The sequence below is a fragment of the Tenrec ecaudatus genome, chromosome 1 (assembly GCF_050624435.1).
Source record: "Tenrec ecaudatus isolate mTenEca1 chromosome 1, mTenEca1.hap1, whole genome shotgun sequence".
Taxonomy (NCBI): Eukaryota; Metazoa; Chordata; class Mammalia; order Afrosoricida; family Tenrecidae; genus Tenrec; species Tenrec ecaudatus.
In genome coordinates, this window is record NC_134530.1 from 17,908,241 (window position 1) to 17,926,475 (window position 18,235).

The window sequence follows — 18,235 nt, forward strand, 5'->3', positions numbered from 1 at the left end:
CACATCTGTACATTCATTACCCTCATCATTCTCAAAACATTTGCTTTCCACATAAGCCCCTGGCATCAGCTCCTCATTTCCCCCCTCCCTCCCCATTCCCCCCTCCCTCAGGAATGCTTGATAATTTATAAATTATCTTGTTGTATCCTACACTGGCCGACATCTCCCTTCACCCACTTTTCTGTTGTCTGTCCCCCAGGGAGGAGGTTATATGTAGATCCTTGTAATCAGTTCCCCCTTCCTACCACCTTGTATCCATCCTCCCAGAATTGCCACTCTCACCACTGGTCCTGAAGGGATCATCCATCCTGGATTCCCGTGTTTCCAGTTTCTATCTGTACCAGGGTACATCCTCTGGTCTAGCCACATTTGTAAGGTAGAAATGGGATCATGATAGTAGGTAGGGCGGAAACATTTAGGAACTAGAGGAAAATTGTATGTTTCATCGTTGCTACACTGCACCCTGACTGGCTTGTCTCCTCCCTGTGACCCTTCCATAAGGGGGAGTCCAGTTGGATACAGATGGGCTTTGGGTCCCCACTCGGCACCCCCCCCCCCCTCATTCACAATGTTATGAATTTTTGTTCTTTGGTTAGGGTAATTCTTTACGGGAATGTAACACCCCTCCCCCCTTTTAAAAAAGGGAATGTAACTCTTTATGGAAGTAGAAAGCCTCCTCTTTCTCCTGCTGAGAACCTGCAGGTTTCAAACTGCTGACCTTGTGGTTAGCAGCCCAACACTTGGCCACTATACCACTAGGGCTCCTAAACCTGGGAAGGGTTGGGCAAAGCAGGGTAAGTTGGCCACTCTAATAGGAGGAGATTATGGCATCAAGGAAAGCAGATCAACAGAGTTAAATGTGACCCAAGTTACATAACAGGGAGAAGAAACCAGTGAGTGCACTTAACATCGAGGAAGCCTTTGGTGCACTGAGTCAGTCTTTGAAGTATTAGAATAAGAAGTGTGTTGAGCAGTGGTGGTTGGGAGGAAGTGGAGACCACAGAGTGTAAACAAGCTTTCCAGAATTTGACTGTGAAGGGAAAGAGCGATGTACAGTGGCTATTGAAGCAAAAGAGGAAGTTCAGGGGCGGTTTTGTGTGTGTGTGTGTGTGTGTGTGTGTGTGTAGGGACCTGAACATGCCCCTTCCTATTACTCATTAAAAGTTATATTCTTCCCGTATTACATCTCCTAGTCTGATTTTTCCCCTTCATGATTTTCATCCCTTTGCAGTTTGCACTATGCTTTGAGATTCCTAGTCCACCTGGTCTCTTAAACCACTAATTTAGCTTTTGACAGCAACCATCAATTCTTTAGTTAATGCCTTTCCACCCCCCTAGAGAGCCTGTGAGGTGCTATACTTGAGTCTCCCTAAGTTCTTACCTTTACTATTCTTGTCTACTCCATCAGCTCTACTTTGTTGGCTGTCAATTCAGTTACATCATTCTCTTGTGAGATACGGATCTTTCACATGTCATTTTTCTCTGGGGCACAGGTAAAGGATGGAGGACTCTTAGTCGTAGCAATTTCTCAAGTGATGTAAGGAGATGGGTTCCCAGCCCCATGGGTCCAGGCAGATGTTCAGAAGTGCTTCCCTCCTTCCCAGACTCCTTCCGTCCAGATATGCCAGTAGGGTTCCTCTCGAGGTTCTTGGGGACAGAAAACACACACACACACACACACACACACACACACACACACACACACACACGCTAATGTTGACCTTACGCAGGAAGGCCATACACTTTTGTGGCCTAGATGCTTCCTAGGTTACATTGTGTTATGAACTAGGTTACATTGTGTCAGAACTCTCTTTGGCCTATCGCAGGCTCTCATCTGATTTATTGGGGAGAAATTCCAACCCCAGGCATCCTTTTAGAGATTCTCCCAGAAATTGTAATCCCACTCAGCTGCCAGGAGTCTCAAGCCAGAAGTTTTTTGTCCCAAAGGTCCAGATAGATTAGGATGGGGAGGGGAAGCAAGGTATGTTCAGGTGACCATTTCCCTAGAATCCTCCGTTTCTTTCTCTAAAACGGGCTGGAAAACTACAGCATTAGAGATCAAATTATGAGCATAGCCTATTTTTGGATGACCAGTGGGCTAAAAATGAATAGATCCATATAGAAAAACTATACATGAATATATATATATATATATATATACATATATATATATATATATATATATCAACCTGTAAAGAAGTCCTAGATAGGGTCTCCATGAGAAAGAATCAACTCAATGGCAGTGATTTTTTTTGCTTTCTTTTTAAAGAAAGATTTATTTATTTATTAAGAAAGATTTATTTGACAAGTTTCACTTAGCGCAATACACCTAAAAAGTAAACCACAGTATACTGAGATTTCAATCAAGGCCTCAGAATGTCTTATAAACACCAAGACTAAAAATCCGAAAAGTTTTGATATTGCATCCAATGTTAACTTAAAAAAAACCAAACCCAAACACCTTAAACTTACATGCCTTGCAGGTTATTAAATGTACTAGAATTAAAACATGCCACCTGCTTCACTTTTTAATTGTAGACACAGCTCCTATGCTTGAGTTTGTTTTCAAAAGAAGGCATGCCTTTCAATGCGCACTCAGTGTTCAATGGCATGTGGTCTCGGAGCGACATCTAACACACCTGAACTGCTTTCACCTACATACGCCACTGCTTAGGCTCATTTTACAACTTACAAAAAGCTGAAACTTGCTTAACAGTTAGTTTATTCAAACGTTGTTGTAACGCCTCGGTGCATGTTTTGCGTTCAAAAACAATCCTGATTTCCACGCAGAGTAAGCACGAATCATGAGCTTGTATTGCGAAACTATTAAACTGACCAAGAGTCAGCGATCAGGATTACAATTCCCACCCACCACTCCTACTGGACATGCTAGACACCCCTCCCATCCCCGTTCCGTTCCCTCCCATCGAGGCACGGCTTCCACGACTGCAGTAGCTGCTGTTCACAGTGGCATTGGTTTGGTGGCCCTCAAGTCTACTTGGACTCGTCCTGACCCTGTGAAGCCATCTGACTCTGGCTCTGTGAGTCCATCTTACAGGAGCAGAGAGCACCATCTTTCTCCAGAGGAGCAGTTGGTTAGCAAGCCAGTTCGATGCTTCTCTCTCTCTCTCTCCCTTTCACACCACCCCCTCCCCACACACCCATGAGGGGGCTGAATGAATAAAATTAAAACATGTAAAACTGAAAACTAATGCCCTATTATTTGTTTACCTATCTATTTATTTATTCATTTATGTATTCCTACTATGTGACTGAAAGTAGCGCCATGGGAATAGCTCAGTCTCAGGAGTGACGAGTGTCTAGAGGATACAGTTCCCAAAGTCTCTATCAGATCAGTAAGCCTAGATTTTTAAGAAACTAATTATGAATTTCCTTCCACCTTTGTCCCTTACTTTATCCAGGACCTCCTCTTGTGATCCTATTCAGACAGTCTGCAGGGGGAGCTGGGCCCCATCTAGTTCTTCAGGCCTCAGGCTTATGGAGGGTGAGGTTGTGCAACTGGTTAGTCCTGATATTTTTCATGTGTCCCACATATATCTAAATCTACATTTATATGTTTACTGTATTTATCATATACTACCTGATTTTATATCTATAGCTTGTATGTATCTATCTGTCAATTTGTCAATCAATCTATCTGTCATGTAACTATCATGTGTGTCCATGCATGTGTGTGTGTGTGTACAAAGAGTGTACATGGTCTGAAAAATATTTACTATATGATCTTTTACAGAAAAAATTGTGGGCTACTTTTAGGATAGATAAATGGCACTGGAACAAGGGCATGGACGGGGCAGAAGCTCAGGAGAGAGGGGGAACAATCACTGGTAAAAGGCCTCCAAAGACATCGGACAGGGTGGATCTGAGCACGGATGCAGGGAGAGGGCCTTAGGAAGGGAGGAGCCCTTGGCCCTTGTGGAGAGCAGGGCAGGAGGCCATGTGGACGGGTGGGAGAAGTAAGCAAGGATGGCTATGAGTGCGAATGCATTTATAAGGGAAATCAGGGAGCTGAATTTCTGATTGCTGGTGGTCATTTTTCTCTTTGAAGTAGAAGTCTTTTGCCTTACATCAAGGGAACGGTGATGAGAACTGAGGAAGGAGGGGCCATTTGGAAGTCCTTGTGTGGGAAGTTGACTAGGGATAGGACCCGAGATCCCCAGGGAGCTCGGAAGGTTTTGTTAGAGCAGGACTTTGTGTTGATTCCAAGCTGAAGGATCTTGGGGTCTCATTCACCTGGAGGAAAGGAAGAATGGAGAAGAGACAGGGTTGGTTTGCTCATAAGAAAGGATGCTTTGGGCTTCAAGCACCAGATCTCTGAATTCAGAATGACTTAATAATGGTCGTCTTGCGTAGCGCAAAATCCAAGGGTTAGTTCAACAACACAGCAATGTCCTAAAGCCCCAGATTATTCTCATCTTTCTGTTTTCCCAGTATGTCTTCCTTCCAAGTATCCTGTTGTTGTATGACAGCATCCCAAAGTAGGAAATCCTGGACCGCTCCTTGGATTTCTTTGTCTTTCTCAACTGAAGAACTATTTTTCAACAGATGTATCTCGTATCTCATTGGCTAGAGCTTGTCCAGATGTTCACCTTAAAGACATCTACAACAAAATGGAAAATCACCACGGTTAGCTTAAACCAAAGCCACCTATGACATATGATAAATCTGCTGCACAAAACCTACTGGAAATGTTCAAGAGCAAAGATGCCCCTGTGAGGACTAAGCTGTGCCTGCCCCAGGCCTGGGTGTTTTCAATCTCCTCGTAGGCATGTGAACGTTAGACAATGACTAAGGAAGACCAGAGAAAAGTGAATGCACTTGAATTACAGTTGGGTGAAGAACATGGAAAGTATCCTGGACTGTCAGAAGAGCAAACAAATCTAATTCCAAAGAAGAAGTACAGCCAGAAGTGGGGGTAGCCTTGGAAGTGAGGACAGCGAGCCTTTAGGGCATATATTTTGGACACATGATCAGAGGGAAGCAGCGTCTGGAAGAGGACACCGTGCTGGTAAAGGAGAGGATTAGTGAGCAAGAGGACGACTAGGAGTGATGGACACAGTAGGTGCAGCAGTGTGCTCGCGCAGCCATTGTGAGGACAGCGCACTACGGACAAGGGTTCCATTCTGCTGGACATTCGCTATAAGAGAGTCAATGGGATGACTCACAGCAACAGCTTAAACCGGGATTACTCAACCTCAACACTGTTGGTGTTTGGCGATAAATACTTGCTTGTGGCTGGGAGATGGTCCACATTGTAGAATGCATAACAGCACCCCTGGCTGTCCCACTGGATGGAACATTGATCAACTCGATGCCAGTCAGGCCACCATTCCCAGTCATGGCAACAAAACAGTTCAATGCCAAATGTCCTTGTGTATTTTCCCTGTGGGCAAATCACGTCCCATTGGGAACTGATGGCGTAGACCAGTGATTCTCAACCTTCCTAATGCCGTGGCCCTTTAATACAGTTTCTCATGTTGTGGCGACCCCCCAACCATAACATTATTTTCATTGCTACTTCATAACTGTAATTTTGCTACTGTTATGAATTGGGGACCCCTGTGAAAGGGTCGTTAGGCCCCCAAAGGAGTTGTGATGCACAGTTTGAGAACTGCTGGCTTAGACCAATCTCAGTGGACCCTTTTGGCCCAGGCACTTTCCTGTCCCACCTAGGAGACTAATCAGGGTGGCTGCCGAGGCGACAATCTGCAGTGCTTGCCATTGTAGGATTGAACTGAATGGCTGTAAGTGATGCTGAAGATGTAGCGTGGTCCGAAGGTAGGAAACGGAATCAGAAAAGGGAGCAAAGAAGGTGGACAGATAGCAGTGAGTTCCTTGCAGTGGTGGATCATGCGATCTAGGGTGAGTAAGAGAGGAGGTGAAGGCAAGAGGAAGCTCATAATTTGGGTGAAATTGATAGTTCAAGGGGCTGGATGAGCCTGCAGAACACATTTAGGAGGAATATCAGAGCGCAAAGAAAGCCTGAGCGGTGGGCTTCCTAATCTACAAAAAGATGAAGTATTCACGATGATCCAGGTTCAGCATTGCCTGAGCACAACCTGCAGTGGGAGCCTGCAGCGGAGAACAAACTTCTATGGAGGTAAAGATCGACTATTTCCATCATGCGTGATATGTATAGTGAATTCCCTCACCTCTCATTCATTCTTCATAGCTCCAATTTAGGACTTCCCTCCAGGAGTTTATGACTCACTGTCTGGCCCTTTCCCAGAAAAGCATAATTTTTACCTTACGTGTTGCCTGTTTACACAGCTGACTTTCCTTCTATATCAAGTTTCCAGAGGAACAGAGCCAGGAAATTAGACAAAGGTCAAGTTTGCCTATAGAGAAGGAGAAAGGATTCCGCTAACTCTTTATTCACAGACTGTGCCTAGACAAACAAAAACCAAAACCCTTAAGAGATTCTTTTAATTAAAGCTCATGTATCTATTTTAGGGAGACTCATAGCTTTTTAATATCTCCCCCTTTCAAAGATATACTCATCTCTGAGTTTCCCAAGGTGAAGCAAACCTAAAAAAGAAACTTCCTTATTTCTTAGTGGAGAACCAGCGTGTCAGTGGAGAGTGGGCAGTTTGGGGAGTGATGGTGGATTATCGGGGGGATTTTTATCAGCTCCAGTCACTTGTTAGCATCTCTGACAATTTCACCCTAATTGAGAAGCACTAAGTCCGATAGTCATAAATGAAATTGTCTGAAGACCTGACAGGATCTCAGCCTTTTCTCCTGGCACCTCTTCCCCATGGTCCTCGTGGAAAGACTCATAATGATGCATGGCCCCTCTGCTACAGCAGTCCAGTGCTGGCTCCTAGCTGAGAAGCCAGCGGTTGAGTCAGCAGTGACAGTGTCAGAAAGGAGCCGGTGAGCTGTTGCCGTCAACACCAAAGCCTGGAAAACCATCCAGAGCGCCCAGAGTGTCTGTCCTACAGACACTGTGAGTTAAAACAGCTGGATGCTGCACAAAACAATGACTTTCTTTTTCATTTATTAAACGATCGTTTTACTGGGCGCTCTTACAAGTCTTATTACCATCCACACATCGATTGCATCAGGCATGTTTGTACCTATGTCGCCATCATTCCTTTCCAGACATTTACTTTCTGTTGAGTCCTTGGAATCAGCTCCTCCTTTAATCTCCCCCTCTTCCCCCCCACCCTCATGACCCCTTGATAGATTATAAATTATTATTTTCATATATCACACTGACCTCTGTCTCCCTTCTCCCATGTTTCCTGTTGTTCTACCCCTGGAGGGGGGTGTATGATTATGTGCTAATCATTTCAATCAGCTCCCCTTTTCTCCCCTTCTCTCCCCCACTTCCTCCTACCCTTCTGGTATTGCAATTCCCACTCCTGTTCCTGGATTCCGTGTGTCGTGACCTCCCGTCTCTTATCTGTACCTGTGTACATGTTCTGGTCTAGTCTGAATTGAGAAACAGCCCTGGGGTCATGACACTGTGTGTCTGTGTGGGGCGGGGGGAGGAGGGATGAGGAAGCCTTAAGGAACCAGAGGAATAGTGTGTGTTTCATCAATGCTTTACTGTGCCCTGGTTGACTCATCCCTTCCCTTGGCCCCTCTGTGGGGGAAAGTTCCACTGTGTACAAATGGGCTTTGGGTCTCTGCTCTGACCTCTCTCTTTCTCAACAATATATTTTTGTTTGTTTGCTTGTTATGTGTCTTCTGACGCCTGTTACCTGGTCCCCATGCCTCCTCATGATTGTACTGGCTGTTGTGCTTCTTCCATGTAGGCTTGTTGCTTCTCGGCTGGATGGCTGCTTGTTTAACTTCAAGCCTTTAAGACCCCAGATGCTATATCTTTTAATAGCCGGGCACCATCTGCCTTCTTCACCACATTTGCTTATGTGCCCATTTTGTCTTCAGCGATTTTGCCAGCAGGGTGAGCATCTCAGAATGCCAATTTGTTAGAACAAAGTGTTCTTGCATTGAGGGAGGGTATGAGCAGAGGTCCGAAGTCTGCCCACTACCTCAGTGTATTGTCATATACATATATGTATCAAGGCCAATACCTCTATTTTTGTGCATTAATAGATTTACATATAAAACAACCACTTTCTAAAGAAGGAAAAAAATGTTGCCACAAAAATGTAGCTTTTCACTGCTGAGTAAAATCAAATCACCAAGTATTTTTTTTTTTAATCACCAAGTATTTTAAGAAATATTTAACGTGGTTGATTAGACTTCTCCATGCACACAAAGTATTCTCCGGTGAGCAAATATGGTGGGTATCTACTTAGAACACAAGCTGTTTTAAATTTTGGAAATATTATGAAATTTCATGTGGAGATGTTCTGGATTTGGACATTTGGAGCTCGTTTTGCTCATTCGCACATACCTTGTTTGAGGTTCTTTAATGTTTCTCTCCAAAAGGGAAAATAAGAAAGAACTGTGGGGAGATGTCTCTTTCAGAGCAGGCTGAAAAGTCGTCCCTTAGTACATGGAGTTTGAGTTAGCTCAATGGCCGAGTGGACAAATACCAACAACAGTTCCAGTGGGGTCCCCTTTCTAAGAGGGCTATTTCTTCTCAGGGAAGCCTCACTGTTTGCTGCATGTTTCCCCTCTATGTAAGTAGAACATCTGGGATGGGATCCCTTTCCATGATATCCACTGACTCCCTTGGGCTCACACCCGCCTTTCCACAGGATACTGGGGGTCTGGAGAAGAGTGTTTCTATGCTCTGCTACTTCTAGGCTTAAAACCCCCACCCTGTGGGGGGTCTACTTTAAATGGACACCGCACAGTGTTGGTCATCTTTTACCTCTGTCTCTGCATCATGCCAACGCAGACACAAGTCAGAATACTGTTAGCATAGACACAAGGGAAGTTCCGGTAGAATAACTGAGCATCTCCATGGTAACATGGAGCGTGACCGATGGGGAGGTGTTCAGGACAGGAATATAACTCTTCCCTCTCCCCTTCGTGAGAAGGGCTCTCTACAGAGAGACAAGAAGAGAACATCAGAGGCACCGAAGGGGTGAAACACTAAGCTAAGTCACAAGTCCTCTTACCTTGCTGGGTTTGGAGTCAGGGCCAGCTCTGCTGGAAAGCGTGTTGATCTCCATCTCAGACTTGGATTCCACGATCCTGCTAAACCACCCTCGGTACTGTTTCCAGACCTAGAGCATCAAGGGAAACACCCACAGGGTGTCCATTAACAGTGGTGAAGAGGAGAGAAGCCAGCGAGTCAGAAAGAGAAGAGACTTATTATTTAAAAACCCCACTTTTATGATATTACAGAAAGACCCCTGGGTGGTGCAAACTGTTTGGGCTGGCTGCTCCCTGAAAAACTGGGGGTTTGACCCCCCAGAATTTCTTCTGAGAAAAGACAAGTTTGCTTCCAGAAAGATTATAGCCAAGAAAACCCCATGGAGCTCGATTCTACCCATCCACGCATGGGCTTTTCAGGAGTCCGAGTGGGCTCCGCAGCAATAGTTTTTATTGGTTTCATATTATGTAATACATCTTTGCTACCAAACAATCTGCAGAACATGCAGATGAAAAGTAGGAAAGCAGAAGCCATATGTCGTAGACGCCATTGGGTTGGCTCCAACCCACAGTGAACTTCTACACAACAGAACAGCACACCGTGCGGCCATGCTCCATCCTCACAATTGTTCCTCTTCCCGAGCCCGCTGCTGCAGCCGCGGTGTCCATCCATCTCCCTGAGGGCCTTTCTCCTCTTCGCTGCCCCTCTCCCCGACCCTACGTGATCTCCTTCTCCAGGGACCGCTCCCTCCTGACAATATGTCCAAAGTATGTAAGGCGAAGGCTTGCCATCCTTGCCTCTAAGGAGCCCTCTGGCCATATTTCTTCCAAGACAGATCGGTTTGTCCTTTTAGCAGTCCATGGGACTTTCTATATTCACCTCCAGCACCACAGTTCAAACGCACCGATTCTTCTTCAGTCTCCTGTATCCAGTGTTCAACTTTCACATGTATATGAGGCGATGGAAAATACCATGGCTTGGGCCAGGCACACTTCAGTCCTCAAAGTAAAATGCTTGCTTTTCAATACTCCAGAGAGGTCCTGTGTAACAGATTTACACAATGTCACACATCTTTTGATCTCCTGAGTGTTGCTTCTTATGAACAATGATCGTGACACAATCCATGACAACGTCAAACCTTTCACTAGTGACCACAATGGTCCAGTGGTGAGGTTGTTGGCCTGTTTTGCATGGAGTTGTTATCCATACTGTGGATTTCACATTGAGGCTACAATCCTGGAGCTTCATCAGCAAGTGCTTCCAGTGCTGTAGGGTTGTGATGAGTTGGAATGGACTTGATGACGGTGAGCATTTTTGAGTGCCGAGAGGTAGATTTTAGGGGACACTTGGAACAAGGTGGTGCTGGGGCTACGAGGGAGAAGAAAATGTCTGGGAAAAGAAAGGTGTACCTACTCCAATGATGTGTCTGTCCTTTCAGGCTGTCTGTGAAGTGCATGTAAGGACCTTGAATAAAGTTGTATAAAACATTAAACAGAAAAAAGGAACTTGAGTGCTTTTATGTTTCTTTTGGTTGCTGGATGATGTTTATTTGGCCCCTGGACCTCCTGTGTGAATCCCAGCTTCATAAGGTTTCAGTCTTTATAACATGATTTTTAATAGTTGCGTTGTACCAGGTTCTGTACAACAAGCTCATAGCAACACTGAAGACAGAGTCAAACTGTCCTTTAGTGTTGCTATGAGTTTGTAGTTTTTCAAGACTGTAATCTTCATGGAAGCAGACTATCACATGTTTCCTCCATGGAGAAGTTGGTGCGTTCCAATCACCATTTAACCCCTGCATCCCCAGCGTTCTGTTCTCATTCTGCAGAAGTTGCGTAATTTAACGAAATTTAAGTTGAGGTGTGCCTAGGAAATCAGTAGTATACATTGGAGTTCCATTTTCCTTAGGGGTTAAATTTCAGAGCCAGCATGTTGCCCAGTTGATCTGGGCATGCCCCTCAGGAAGGAACTATGTTTTTAGGAGCCTGATCCCAATGAGTCCAAACAGTAAGTATTTCATGAGTGTTGGAACTTATCGTTGCTTTCTGTTATTTGCTGCAGACAAATGAATAGGCCACCCGTTAGCCACAGAGAACCGGAAATAAAAATACACATCTTTAAAACCTAGCTGCTTCCGTGATGTGATTGCCTTAGAAAGTGGAAGAAACTGAGGGAAGAGAAGGAGTAAGTCTTTTGCACAGTGCTCCCTCAGGTGTGTACACTGATGGAGAAGAGCTGCTTGCACGTTTCTTTGGCTGCACATGTCAGGTATTGCTGCTTGTAAAGACATGCATGAGTGGATAGAAGGAGGCATGGATAAATGGATAGGTATGTAATAATGTAAATATTTTGGAAAACCACCATCGCTTCAGGTCAATTTTGACTCACAATGACCCCGTAGGGGGTTCCGAGGCTCTAAATCAGGGGTCCTCAAACTACGGCCTGCGGGCCACATGTGGCTCACTGAGGACATTTATCCGGTCCACCGGGTGTTTTTCCCCCTTTTGTTTTTTTACTTCAAAATAAGATATGTGCAGCATGCATAGGAATTTGGTTTTTTTTAACCATAGCCTGGCCCTCTAATGACTCTGAGGGACAGTGAACTGGCCCCTGTTGAAAGAGTTTGAGGAGTCCTGCGCTAAATCTTTACAGATGCAGAAAGTCACACAAATATGGCACCTTGTGAATTATAGCATCTTGGAGATTATGACACAACTTTGTTGCCTTTTTTTTATATTTGAAAATGCTGATAATAAAATTCTGGAAAATAGCTTATTATATGATTTCACTATAGAACAAGTAGAACGTATTAGTAAGAAGATGATACCAACACTTGAAAATTTGTTTAAGAACTCATGTTACTGAAATGTTCAAAAGTTTATGCCCGCACGATTAAATTGTATGATACGTGAGTTAAATGTTAGTACAACTGTTGAAATTGAATTATATATCACTACAACCATTAAAATGATAAAACACACCTTTAGTCATTCTTCAGATGTGAACTCATCGTCCTGGCTGAATTTTCAGCAAAAAGTAGATAAGTTTCTGAAGGGAACAATAATCCTAGGGAAGTATGTACACCTTAGAAATATCAACCTCTTGAGATCGAAAAGGCAGCATTTGCCCAAGGGCAAAGTTCAGAAAAGAAATAGTAATGGAAGCAGAAAACACGGGGAGGAAATGGAGTAAGTGATGTTACATCACGGGGACTGCAATCAATGACATGAAACAAATGGTATATGACTTATCGAATGGAAAGCTGACCTGCTCCGTCAACCTGAACCAATTCATAATGAAATGTCTCAAAAACTAGTTGTCTGAAAGTAAAAATATAATTCATGTTTAGTGCTGTGGTAAACTGCCTTATCGATCTCATTCCTTCACATCTCTGTAGCAGTGGTGGTACCCGTGTCCTAGCCGCATGGTGTGCGGAATGTTCTTGTCTTTTGGGTACTGGAAGACCCCTGGTGGCAGACAGGTTACCCATTGGGCTGCAGTCTGCATGGTCAGCAGTGGGAAAGCACCAGGAGCTCCATGGGAGAAAGAAAGGTTCTGAGACAGTGACAGTCTCAGAAACCCATCGGTGATGGCTGTGTGTCAGTATTGACTCTGTAGCAGTGAGTTTTGGGGTTGGTTGATTTGGGCTTGATCATGTGACTTGCTTTGGCCAACAAGATATGAGCAGAGGGGATGTAAGCAAAATATTGAAATGGCTGTCCCCAGGAGGGCCTGTCTCCTTGTAAGCTAAGCCAGGCCAAGCTCAGCCAAGATCAAGATTGAGCCCCAGCCAACCTGTACACCCAAGAATGAGAACAGTAAAATACCTGTCATTTAAGCCATTGACATTTCGAAGATTCTTGCTACACAGCAAGAGTGATTATTACACATAGAAAAGCTGAAGAAAAACACGACATTTCTTGATACAGCAATTAGTTACTTTCTGAACACATCTTACCATCAGCAGCATCTTAAATTAGAAGGAAAACAGTAGCATCTTATAGAAAATAGTGCTTGCATACTTTTTTTCAAGCCCATATTAAAATTTAGAGAACACAGCTTTAAGTGTTTCATTGATATCTGTAACTCCAAACTTTTATTAACTTTAAAGAAATAGAGGTCAATATTTACTTGCTGGCTGAGGAGGCAGTAGACCAGGAAGATGAAGACTCCTTGTAGGCTGTTGATGATGGTGAAGACGTAGGCCATGACCCGGGCAGCTGGGCCCACTTGCAGGATGCCCAGAAACCAGGTGCAGCCCAGGATGAAGAGCTGAGCTGTCGCTTTGAGTGTCAGCATCCTGAGTGGAGTCAGAAATGATGACGTAAAAAACCTAATACACTTAAACATTAGCTACGATTAGCTAATTATTGGCTGAATTAAGATATTCTTCAGAAGCTCAATTTTTGGGATTCTTATAGAATTTAAGGGGTCATAATTGGTGTATTAACAGACCTGAGTTGACTATCTTTTACAAAGAAAGAGCGCTCTTGTTGGGTGGCAGAAACTCGGATTTTGACATTCCCTCCACACTCCCCACCTTCTTTCCAGTGTTAAGTCCCTCTTAGTTTTATCAGGACACATAGTTTCCACGTGAGAGACGACTTTTCCCAGACTCCTTTGTAGTTAGGTGTCACCATGAGACTAACGTTAACTAACGTGACCTGTGCAACGTCCATGTCATCTTTGCCATGGATGAGATGCAGACAAAAACAATGTTCTGGGGTGTAGCAGAGCAACAGTTGGAAAGAACCCCTGAGTAAGTCCCTGGCACCCTCTGTGGAGCCATGTCCCTACCAGTTTGGAATACTCACGTACAGATTTGTACCATGAGAGCGAAGAAGCTCCCATCTCACTCTTTTGGGGTCTCTGTCATAGTTGCTTAACCTGTATTCTCGCTTGTACAGCTTCTCATTAACTGCGACCGTGGGAGACTATAGTGACCTTGCTTGCCTCTGGCCTGGCTGTGGGGGGCATGTGTGTCCGGAAATGGAGGAGGGAGAAGCATCGATGAGGCTAGATCAGAAAAGGGGTGCGGGGGGAAGATCTGTCTCATCTTACTTTGTGTTCTGGACGGTTGAGACTTCACTGTTGAGAGAGGAAAGCTTCCTGTGTAAAATCCACAGGACCAAGAGGAACAGTATGAAATTCACCTGCACGGGCGATAAAGAGCGCAGAAGGCAAGTTAGATCTGCACCAGGCCAATTGGCAAACGTTCTCAGATGCATTTATAAAAACAAATACGCAAACAACAAAGCAGTACGAAGACTGCTTATGTACAACCAATCACCTCATGGGATTTGGCTTCTTGATTTAGCAGCCTAGGGTCATATCGCAGTTCCCCGGGGGCCACTTAGTTAACTGGTCTAATGTTGTGTTTAATGATCATGTTCTACATCTCAGTCGCTTCGTGGTACCTGTGGCCTTAAAAGCTCAAAAGAGGCCATCGAAGCTATAGTGCTCTCCCTGGTGGCGTAGAGGTTAATGCTTGAGCTGCTCACCACAAGGTTAAGCCATTCGAAAGCAACAGGCGCTCTGAGGGAGAAGGGCTTTCTACTCCTGGAAAGAACTACAGCTTCAGAAACCCACTGGGGTGTTTGATCCTATCCTATGGGGGTGTTTTGAGTCATCAGTGACTCTGTTGCAGTGAGTTCTGACTGAGCCACCTGGAGCAGCAGCAGATGAAGGTGAACTAGGGGTTGGAGATGGAACTGGACTGCAGATCTAATTGCCTTCGTGAGCGACCAGCTCCTTCGCCAAGAGGCCAGACTGGATGGTGCCCAGTTATCATTGCCGAACATTTTGATCAACGCTATCATTACCGAATAATCTTGATCGAAGGGAGGTGCTTGTGGGGGGAAAGTAGAACAGAATTTCACATTTGAAATGGAATCCACGCTTTCTGGAGCCACAGAGTGAATGAACTGAAACGATTCCCCAGAGATCATCTTTAAATCAAACTTATCCTCTGGGGTCTTCTTAAAGCCAAGTAACAGTTAATTTGAACTCTTGAAGAGTGTCTACCTAGAGTATTGTGCTCTTTTAAGAATTATCTATGTGGGGTCCAAATGGCAAGAGTGGATTGGGAGATTAGGTGGGAAACTTGGGGGTCAGTGAGTTTAAGTTAGTGGGGGAGAAACATCTCAGAAAACCAGGGGGGACAGAGAATAGTTACATAATTTGAAAAATACAGTCAACATCACTGAATTGTTCATGTAGAAATCATTGAATTGGTATGTACATAGGGTACACACTGAAGTGCGGTGTATATTCTCAATAACTAAAGTACCTTTCAACTAAAGTACCTTTTGACAGTACCATGTCTACAGTGAATTCACACACCCTCTACCTCCTTGCACATGGGTTTGAATGGTAGTAGGTGGAAAATCAAACCATATACTTGAGGACATTTGCATCCCTGATATGATTCTGCACCCAGAACGTGTGGAAGCCACATACTCACTCACACAGATAATGGCCAAGACAGGGCCAAGGAAACCCCAGATGAATCCTTGGTCCAGGTGTAGCCAGCAGCTGGGAAAAACGAGAAAGTGACCAAGGAGAAATCAGAGACTTTGCATGAACTGAACCTAAAGCGACAACCTTCCCACTGAAGACAGTGGTTCACACTCCCACGTGACAAAGTCAGCTGTTATCCAGGCATGCAGCTCATGGAGACCCATGGTGTCAGGGCGGGATGCTGCTCCACAGGGTTTTCAACAGCTGACTTTTCAGAGGTACATCAGCAGGCCTTTCTTCCAAAATGCCACCAGGTACCGACTTTCCTGTCAGCAGCCGAGCCTGCTAACAGTTTGCACCATGCGGGGACTCAGTATCTGTACTGTGCCAAGTGTTTTGTGGTGAAGTCCTCATGATGGATTGGCTTGTGTCCCTTCACTTTATAGATTGATGTCCCTCATTCCTGTAAGTGTGAATGTGTCTTTGTTTGGAAACACGGACTTTGAAGATGTCACCAGTTAGCACGAAGCCTTTCTAGAGAAGCATGGGTCCTAATCCACTGTGAGCGGTGTCCTTATAAATGAGGAGAGAAGACACCGATGCGCCATGTGACAAAAGAGACAGATATATTGATGTAGCTACAAGATATTCCAAGCATGGTCAGGAACCACCGGAAGCTGGGAAAAGCAAGAAAGGATCCTTTTCTAGGACCTTTGGGGAGAGTGCGGCCAATACCCTGATTTTGGACTTCGGGCATTCAGAACTGCGAGACAATGCATTTCTCTTATTAAAAGTTGCTCGCTTATTTGCAACAGCAACTTTAGAAAACTAATAGAGTCATGTGAATTCTCACAGCAGCCACGTGAGGCTGGGTCAGTGCGGGTAATTATTATCCCTCTCTCTCACCTGAGGGGGCTGGGATTGAGAACTCAGGGCTTCAGAGCCTGGGAAGGACAGAGCTGAGACGTACATCAAACTCTTCCTTGAGGACCCCAATGATGCCCATCAACTGAGCTGCTCCCTCTGGGAAAGGGCTTAGGGCTTTTATAAAGGAGAATGTACATTGGAAATACACATACAGTCCAGTGACCATCATTAACACCACTCCCCAAAAGCTTCAGGCAATATAAGGAAATGTACAACTGTCCATAGCCCAGGGTGGAATTGCTTTTACCGGGCAGAAGTTCCATAAAGATGAGGCTTGGACGCTGCAGAAATGGCCACAATCACGGCCGGGACTCCGTAGCCCACAGGGAACATGAGCTTCCTCATGAATCTGCTCACACTGGAGTAGTTGACCACCGTCAGGTTTCTCGCAGTGAGGAAGAGGTTCAGGCCCTCTAGTAGCATCCAGGTGAAGGCAGCCAGGTAGAGGTAATGTAAGGCACCAGCGATGATGGCGCACAGCACCTAGGGGAGGAGGGAGAGTCGTCAGGGTGGTCTATCATGGTGGGATGCAGCCCAAGAGCCTCTCTTTCACCTTGACATTGACCTTAGAGCCCTTGACATTAGACCAAGGTCTTCAAAAGTAAAGGTTGTTGAGAGTTAAAGCAAACATTTCCCACCTTGGCATGAACCTTTCCAACTCTCCCTGGACTGAGGAACGCTTACCAGGGCATCAAGAACAGCACAACTCCATGGGCCCTGCATCTCTTGGACAGGACAGGGAGGCCTTTGGGACACTGCCGTACCTTGGGCTCAGTTCGATCGATCCCAGTGAGGAAGAGGAGGTGGGCCAGGAAGAGGCAGAGTGAGAGCTGCAGGTGGATGGAGGTGCTGGTGTTCTGGATGGCTTTGCACAGGAGGAAGGTGAGGGCTGCCAGGAGCAGGCACAGCAGGGAGAGGCACAGCCCCACATAGGTGATCACAGTCAACACGGGATCCTCCTCCTGGGAGCAAAAAGGCATTCGCGTGTAGCCTCCTTGCTCTGAAATGATGGTTCCCCTCGAAGAATAACTCACTCAAAAAACCCGCACCCCATCAAGTGCATTCTGACACATATCATCCTTATAGGACAGAGTAGAACGGCCCTTGTGAGTTTTGAAGGCTCTAAATAGCTATAGCAGCAGAAAGCCACGTCTTTCTCCCTGGGAGTTGCTGGTAGTTTTGAACTGGTGATATTTGGGTTAACAGCCCAATGTGTAACCCACTATGTATGCCACCAGGGCTCTTAGTCTCAGAACGATGTATCCCCAATACAGCAGGGAAGCTTGATCGTGTGAGAAAAGTCTTTTGGACTAAATTTTGCTCCCAAAGAGATGTCGAAAGAAAGCCCTGTGTAGTAGGGCCATTCCATGATCCTCTCCAAGTTCCACCCATTTTTCAGGCACCTAGACTTGGACTTGCCAGAGCAAGCCAGAAGTGTCCCTGAAAACTACACTCAAGTAATAACATTTGAGAAACTGGTAGAAAAGTACTCCAGCACCCTTGCTCTCAGGTGAGATGACACTGTGGTGCATGGTCTGTTCTATGGCCGGAGTGATTCAATGGGATGAGCCCCAGTTTCGTAGGATGATGTTAAGTGTACATATATATACATGGGGATCAAGAGTTAAAATGGCTTTGCTAAGCTAAGATCCAAACAACAATCCGTCATAAGGTTGTGTACAAGAAACAATAGGGGTAAGCAGAATCAAAACTCTAGCAAGTTTTCCTTATCAGCACCAAGCAGCACTTGTCAGCAATACTTATCAGTAAGACTTGGCAACATTCATCCAATTGAGCTTAGATTTCAGT

The 18,235-nt window shown here is 45.1% G+C and overlaps 1 protein-coding gene across 1 annotated transcript in view; it reads right to left on the reverse strand.

Annotated features, from left to right (window-relative positions):
* Nucleotides 1-2,992: 2,992 nt before the first annotated feature.
* ADGRE3 (adhesion G protein-coupled receptor E3) overlaps nucleotides 2,993-18,235 on the reverse strand; it is a 69,281-nt gene continuing 54,038 nt past the window's right edge. The window contains exons 10-16 of the mRNA XM_075547582.1: nucleotides 17,191-17,388; nucleotides 16,674-16,909; nucleotides 15,508-15,574; nucleotides 14,102-14,193; nucleotides 13,172-13,340; nucleotides 9,063-9,170; nucleotides 2,993-4,621 (exon numbers count right to left, since the gene is read on the reverse strand). Coding sequence (XP_075403697.1) covers nucleotides 4,607-4,621; nucleotides 9,063-9,170; nucleotides 13,172-13,340; nucleotides 14,102-14,193; nucleotides 15,508-15,574; nucleotides 16,674-16,909; nucleotides 17,191-17,388 — 885 coding nt within the window. The 3' untranslated portion in view covers nucleotides 2,993-4,606. The remainder of the gene's footprint in view (nucleotides 4,622-9,062; nucleotides 9,171-13,171; nucleotides 13,341-14,101; nucleotides 14,194-15,507; nucleotides 15,575-16,673; nucleotides 16,910-17,190; nucleotides 17,389-18,235) is intronic.